The sequence below is a fragment of the Lepisosteus oculatus genome, chromosome 27 (assembly GCF_040954835.1).
Source record: "Lepisosteus oculatus isolate fLepOcu1 chromosome 27, fLepOcu1.hap2, whole genome shotgun sequence".
Classification (NCBI taxonomy): domain Eukaryota; kingdom Metazoa; phylum Chordata; class Actinopteri; order Semionotiformes; family Lepisosteidae; genus Lepisosteus; species Lepisosteus oculatus.
Genome location: NC_090722.1, coordinates 1,288,703 through 1,296,382, shown reverse-complemented (window position 1 = coordinate 1,296,382; position 7,680 = coordinate 1,288,703). Strand labels below are relative to the sequence as shown.

At 42.5% G+C, this 7,680-nt stretch overlaps 1 protein-coding gene across 2 annotated transcripts; it reads right to left on the bottom strand.

Annotated features, from left to right (window-relative positions):
- Window positions 1-5,936: 5,936 nt before the first annotated feature.
- On the bottom strand, window positions 5,937-7,554 carry LOC138225242 (fish-egg lectin-like). Of its 2 annotated transcripts, none has more exons than XM_069184769.1 (4): window positions 7,435-7,541; window positions 6,821-7,066; window positions 6,302-6,644; window positions 5,937-6,214 (listed from the first exon to the last, which is right to left on the bottom strand). In XM_069184769.1, exons 1-4 carry the CDS (start codon window positions 7,481-7,483, stop codon window positions 6,073-6,075), a joined length of 780 nt encoding a protein of 259 aa, XP_069040870.1. In that variant the 5' UTR covers window positions 7,484-7,541; the 3' UTR covers window positions 5,937-6,072. The 2 variants fall into 2 exon arrangements, with proteins under 2 accessions (XP_069040870.1, XP_069040871.1); XM_069184770.1 differs by having other exon boundaries at window positions 6,038-6,214; window positions 6,427-6,644; window positions 7,435-7,554.
- Window positions 7,555-7,680: the final 126 nt, after the last annotated feature.

The following is a 7,680-nucleotide window of genomic DNA, read 5'->3' as shown; positions in this document are numbered from 1 at the left end:
CCATGTGATCTTAAATCGTGTGCTGTCTGTACTCCCAACTCTAGTTCACCTACTGTACCGACCCAGGTTCTCTACCACATGGCATCCCATCAATCACATTACTATCCAGAACCAGATATGAGTGTGAATAGACAGAGTATTGCAACTATCACTAGACCTAGTTTAGAATTCAGACGTTCCTATAGGGGCTCCTCTGTTGACAATTTAATTTCCATTCCACTGGAAATTAAACCTAAAGGAAGGTAAACCTAAATCAGTTAAAACATGAAACTACCATAAAATGCTCACTGTTAAATGTTCGCTCACTAGGCAACAAATCAGTTCTGGTTAATGATATGGTTCTTGACACCAACTCTGACCTCTGCCTACTAACAGAAACCTGGTTTCGACCCACTGACACTATTCCTTTAGTTGAAGTCTCACCTAATGGCGAAACTTTTTTACAGAAAGCTCTTTGCTCAGGGCATGGAGGTGGCCTAGCAGCCATCTTCAGTCAGTCTCTGAGAATTGAATTAAAAACTATTAATGACTTTCACACATTTGAAGCAATGCTCCTTAAAATAGCTCCCGAATCATCTACATACATTCTTTTAGTGTACAGACCCCCCGGTAGATCCCATCCCCACTCAGCTAGTCAAAGATTCCCTCGAAGTACTGGCAGGACCTATAATTAGTATGATGAACACGTCCCTTGCATCAGGCGTTGTACCTGATCAATTTAAGGTAGCGGTTGTTAGATCAATATTGTTCTCTCTTTACATGCTGCCGCTAGGGAGGAAAACATGAAAACATAATATTAAATTTCATTCATATTCTGGTGACACTCAAATATACATTTTGTTTGCACCAAATGACAACTCTTCTCTTATCACTTTAGTTAATTGCATTAATGAAGTAAAGATTAGGATGTGTGAAAACGTGTTACTCAACTGACGTTCTATTGTTTGGAGGCAACAATACTGATAGGACTACTATAACTTCAGCACTTTACTCAGAGGATTTAAAAATTTGCCTCAAAGACTCTGCACGTAACCTAGGCGTCATATTAGACACGAGGCTCTCATTTAACTCTCATGTTAAAACAGTATCTAAAACATGCTTCCTATAGTTAAGAAATATCACAAAACTAAGGCAGTTTCTCTCCACTCAAGACAGAGAGAAATTCATACATGCTCTTGTAACAGCAGGTTAGACTATTGCAATGCCCTACTATCAGGGAGCACATATCGCACTTTCAACACCTTACAGCGAATTCAGAATGCAGGAGCTAGAATCGTTACTAGGAGCTGAAAGTACGACCATATAACCCCCATACTTAGCTCTCTTCATTGGCTTCCTATCAGGTACAGGGCGGACTTCAAAATCCTTCTACACAGTACTTACTTACAAGGCTCTCAGAGGTCAGACACCTGTCTTTCTAATGGCACTTATTAATGTATACCACCCAAGTCGCCTGCTTAGTTCACAGAATGCAGGTCATCTTCATATTCTATGAATTAATAAAATAACAGTTGGCTGTAAAGCCTTTGGTTACAGGACCCCTATCTTATGGAACAGTCTCTCACCCTATATTCAGGATGCCGAGTCAATCTCAGTATTCAAATCCTAGCCTATTTGCTTACACTTATAAATTAATAAATATATTTCTGGACACTTCACTCAAAGTGCTTTACAAGTAATGGGGATCCCCTCCACAACCACCAGTGTGCAGCCCCACCTGGATGATGCACCAGTACACTCCTCACATACCAGGTCTCAGTGGGGAGGAGAGCAGAGTGATGAAGCCAGTTCAGAGATGGGAATTATTAGAAGACCATGATTGGTAAGGGCCAGGGGGAAATTTGGTCAGGACACTGGGGTAACACCTCTACTCTTTTCAAGAAATGCCCTGGGATTTAGAATGACCACAGAGTGTCAGGATCTCACTTTACGTCTCATCCAAAGGACGGCGCCTTTTTACAGTATTTACAGTAGGAGGAAGTTTGACTGAAGAGAAAGCGACTGCTTTATTCTGCTATCGAAACCACACAAAATATATGCACACATGAGGAGACCGACGGAAAACGTACACAGTTTAGGGTGGTAACTCGTTAACTACAGGCTATAGACTTATAAAGCTACACAGGACACTAAAACTACTATAACACTATTTACATCAGCAGGGTCAGCTGCTGGTCATTGTGCTGACCCTCAGACTCCCCCCGGCTACAACTCCCAGCCTGCTTCGCGGTACCCTGAGTGCCTAGGTGTGCTTCCTCCTCACCACCGGGCGAGGGCCCTACAATATATTTTAGATTACAAAATATAAATGCGGGAGCTGAAAGAATCTTGCAACCAATCTTTTCCGCAATTCGAAAAAAACTACATCAAAAGGGGAAGCCAGTAATCCTAAATCAAAGCCGGGATCCAGGAGCCGTCGTTCAAAGCAGAAAGCCAGGAGTCTGAAACCGAGGAGTGTACTTTCCGCAATCCAGAGACCGCAGGTCCAACAGGGACAAGCAGTTCCAAGCTGAAGAGGTGTAAACGAGAACAAGCGAAAAGCAATAATAAAGCTCACATGGACTCCGAGCGAGGAGGTCAGGGAAGACTGTGCTTCAGTGTATAATGAGATGGTGGTGTGGTGGTGAATTAGTGATCCGGTAGGTTGCCTAATTCAGCGTGGTCTACGCAACAGGGAAGCGGGGATCATAACAAGTAGCAAAGGAGCATTTTTTTCAAACATCGGCTGCATAGAGCCCTGTTACTCAGGAGTTAGTCAACGAGGCTCCCAAGTAGAGCTGGGTGTTGTAACTTGGGCATTTCTATCCACCTCCATCTGAGGGTTTATGGCAGAAACTAAACTACACTTTGCCCAATACACAGCTCATCTGTGCTTCAGAATGGAATGTGTTCAACAACTGTATAGAATAGTATGTCTTTCAGGGCGCCTTTTTGAGGAAGGAAAATAATTCCCTCTTGCAAACAGGTTTCCTTTTCCTGCAGGTGTCACTCATCTAACATGCTTTATGCTCAGCTGCTGAATGATACACATCTGCTGTAGTCTTACCTGGCTGCTGCTTGAACTCAGTGTCTTACTGATACATACTCCAGAGAGGCTCTTTCCATTCAGACTGATATAACCTCTGACACCACCTTTTGTTTGTGTAACCATGGAGAGTACCAATATCAATTAATTCTTTCGCACAATGTGTTTTACAAGAGTCTTGTACATACATCGTTGGATATATATATATACTGTAGGACAAGTTATTTTATAGGCTAAAATACCACATAATAATCCAATTTAAAGTATTGCAAAAGAAAAAGTCAACATACAGAGGCACTGTCTATACTTAACACATGCAAAAGCTTTTAACATTGCACTCTTTCAGTAAGAGTGTTCTCACAAAGGACACCGAGATTTGCCACTCTTCACAAAGCGCTGTCCATTGTTCTTGAAAAGCTTGAAATTCCCCCTGATCTGCATTTTTTTTCTGCTGCAGTTACATTTTCACATGTTGTTGTCTGTTAACATGGAACAAGAAAGCAATAAATAATATAATAAATAATAAATATTTATTAAAACATAAATATTGTAGTATTATTAACTGAAGATATTTCCTTTCAGTGACTTGGTCAGTGACTTGTACAGCTGTTCAGCTCATTGTAAGCCACCATTAGTTCTATATGCAGTTCAAAGCCACAGTCAAGTCCATATTTGTGAGCTTATTTGGGGAGCTGCTGGGATGAGACAAGACCTTTTCTCCTGACATCAGTCCAGTAGAACTGTGGACCAGCTCTCACATGGGATCAACAGAGACTTCACTAACTCACTGCTGAGGTTCAGGCAGAATATCCCACAGTGTTGACCTCTCACAAACATGCTTTTTATTTACAGGTCAGACACATTGTTAAGCAAGATGTTCTCAATTTGAAAATTTGAGCTGTTCTATGTTCAATTTACAAGAGTTGATCTGTTTTACAATCTTGTGCAATGACCTCACATCTCTAGACAACTAATATCAGAGTTTGTTTCCTGCTTTTCTAGGCACACAGAGCTGTCTGTTAATCACATGAAGGACACCTGATGTCAGGAACTAACGAGGATTAGAACAATATCCACTGGTGCTCTAATAATGTTAGACACCAGATATTGCAATAGAAGATCGTAGGTCGACTGCATTATTTTAAAACTAATTTGACTAAAATCTCAAATTAAATTGAAGATGTATCTGTTTCTCCTTTATGTGACAGGTGCAGATCTTCTGAAGGCTGTGCCCCAAGTTATATAAACTTTGGGTAGAAATATTTCAGTGGTACTCAAAGGTGTTTGGGAAGAATATACCCCAGACCCTGAATTAGCACTCTGATTATTCAGCGACAATGTTCACATTAACCATCAGCACTGGTGTTTGGAATAATTGTGGCTGAACAAAATTGCTTCTATAGCACAAGCAATCTGGAGCCATGCCATGAGATCTGGGGCCCTTTTCCTCAATATATTTAAAAACATAGAGCTTTGTTGTTGTGTGATTATGGCTGTTACAAATTTTGACTTAACAAGAAAACTGGCAAAAAGGCAGCAGCAAATTTGAGGATTTTTAATCTATTGTCTGTTTTTCATGTTTCTCATTAAAAATATCAAAGCTTTTTTGAAGATCCCAGAGAAGTCCATCCAGAGGCCAGTCAGCCAAGCAGCAGTGCCACCTAGTGGTCAGAAAGCTGAGCAAAGACGGGTAGGACTATAACGAGATGAGGGATAATGTGGGAAAAATTATAAAGCAAATATTGTTAGGATATATAGTTAAGTGTAACATTTAAATAAGGAGATGCTATACAAAAACTGTACCACTAGTAATGCTTCATTTCAAATTTGCTGTCAGTTGCAACAGTTTTTGCTCTGGAATCAGCCCAAACTGTGAAGAATGACCAGATACATTCTCAGGTTCACGTGATTGTCCTGCACTGTTCAGGGGCCCAATTTATGTATTGAAAATACTGAAGGGCAATAAATCTACTGTATGACCTTCACCTTCCTGTCTGGAAACAGGAGTCACTTCACAAAGTGTGGTCAAAAGTACTGTGTGGAACCATATTGTTGCAGTTGGTAAAGACTTTTACAAAAAAAAATCTCAATGACACTGTATCAGCAATTGTTACATACTCAGCCTACTTTAAAAGTTTAAATTAACATTTTGAAAGAAACTGAAAAACTGATTACAAGTAAGGAAGTAAAAATGTAAACAAGAACCTGAACAAAGTCACAGTTGAGTGGACTGTACACAATACTGCTTCACTTGATTACAAATGCACACACAACTTGGTAAAGTACTAATAGGTGTTATTTTTGTAATGTGTTGTAGGTATTCATATGGCAACTGCATTTTCAATTGTACAGGTTCACCAAGCCACATCCCACTTAACTAGTAACAGCAATGAAGTGTCACACCTAAACCCGAGTTAAACCTCAGGTGAGTATTCAACCATGAATACGAACTATTGTAAAAAAAAAAAAAAAAAGCACCCAGTCAACATAGTCAGGGATGTAATAGAAAGTTAAGACCAAGTGCTTTGCACTGACACATTATGGGAACAAACATTATACTGGAGTGGTTTAGGGTTAAGAGAGTGAAAGGCCATGAGGACCCCAGTCACAGCCTCAACTTACATCCCTGTTTAGGGCCACTGGAAAAGACCGATCAGTGATGCTCCCCAAGAAACATGGGGGCACTCTAGCTAATCCAGTCATGCACAAAACTGGGACTAAGCCACTGTGGAAAGAGACTAGGTGTTTCATTATCTTATTTCAGGCAAAGAGCCATGTGAGTAGAGGGCTTTCAGGTGTGGATATTAATGCCTAATGGGACATGCCAGGTAGTCTTCCTCATTAAATCAGGAAGACTGGTCTTAAGATCATTAACCAATTTGAAGCTACAGAATTAGACACCACAGAAGAACAGGGTTTTTCAGGCATTTTTATTGCAGCACAGAGAAAACCCAAGAGGGGCATTAATGCCTCATTCCACTCTGAATCCTTCATGCAGCCCAGTCATGCCTGTCACTTTCCACTCAGGACCAGACCACACAGGCTGCTCAGACCTGGCACCTCTGGACTCGGCCATCTTTGCACACAACCCAGAGGATTCCTCGGTCATAGGACACATGCCTGGCCACACCAGCTGCCCTTAGAGCCCACCAGCTCCTGCCAAAGGGGTTACAGGCATCAACACCAAGCCTGCAGGAAAAGGCACAGGGTTAGAGCAGCCTAGAATCAGGACAGTCATTCATGCACCCATGTGCATTAATCCCTCCCCCAGCTCACCTCTTGAAGACCACTCCATTCCTGTTCACCCCATACACACTGCCATCTGAGCCCACCTCCACCAGGGACAGGGAGCCCTGAATGGGGTACCACCTGTCAGAGCCTCTGCAGGAATCCCCACTCACATCCAGCTTGACAAAGATCTGGTCCAACCTGTTCACTCCCCAGCAGCCAAATGACCCACAGGAATAGTACTTGAGGGAGCCCACAACAGGAATCCAGGGGATGTTGCCCTGGCCAGCATACTGCAGCACAGGCCCGCTGTTCAGGCAGAAGATGGAATTGGCAGCATTGACACCAACCACGAACTTGTCTCCACCAGCATCAATCTGGATGAGGGAGCCTGCAGAGGAGAGCAAGAAACAGCTGTTCTCAGCAGGGGTAGTGCAGTGCTCATTTCTCAGTATTAAGTCATGAACACTTGAGGAATTAAAGATGTTCTGGCTGAAAGCAGCCACTAACCATGGATAAACTTGAAAGCCATCATTTCTAACCCATATAGATCAGCTGCAGCCTCACCTGGCTGTACTTGGATCCACCTTCCCCGAAGCCACTTGAACACAAGGCTTGCGAGACTCACACTCCAGAGCCCTGCTGGCCCCACACTCACATGTTTCCCCTTCATGGCCAGAGAGACCCAGCTGTTGCCCTGGTAGCTGACCAGGTTGTCTGCATTGTCGACTCCACACACCCTTCCAGCACCAGCATCTATCTGCTTCAGACTGCCAGGCACAGCCCGACACTGCAGGGCTTCAGCCACAGATACTGGGAAGGAGAGGACACCACTGGGTCAATGATCACTTAAAAGCAGCCTGAGCTGAGGGCAACATAGGATCATGAGCATCCAACACAGAGGGACTAAGTCAATAGACGAGGACAGAAGAAACAAGCCAATAGGGCGTTAATGAATCAGCAACAACATCAAGTGAACAGAGCTCCATACACAGAATCAAAGGTTTGCAGAACTTCAAGAGCACACAAACATCCATGTCATGGATTTAACACTCAGGCAGCATCTATACTCAAGATCAAATACCTATACTGAAACCCTTAAATACTAGCAGCATGCAGTTAATCCTCCCATCTGCCTTTATGCTGTTCCTTTTAGTCAAAGTAAGAAACCCAAACCTTACCTAGAAAGAATCCTACAAGCAAACACAACACATGGCCTCTCCCTTCCATGTTGATGAGTGATCACACAAACCTCATGTATGGTATAAACCCCCACAGTGGCCTTTATATACTCAAGGCTGCTGGGCTTCCACTCCTACACACACCTGTCTAACCAGGTGTTAAATTGTGAACCATAACGAGCTGCTGATTGAATCACTCAAGTATCAATTACAGAAGACATCATTAATTATATTCTCTCCATAGAC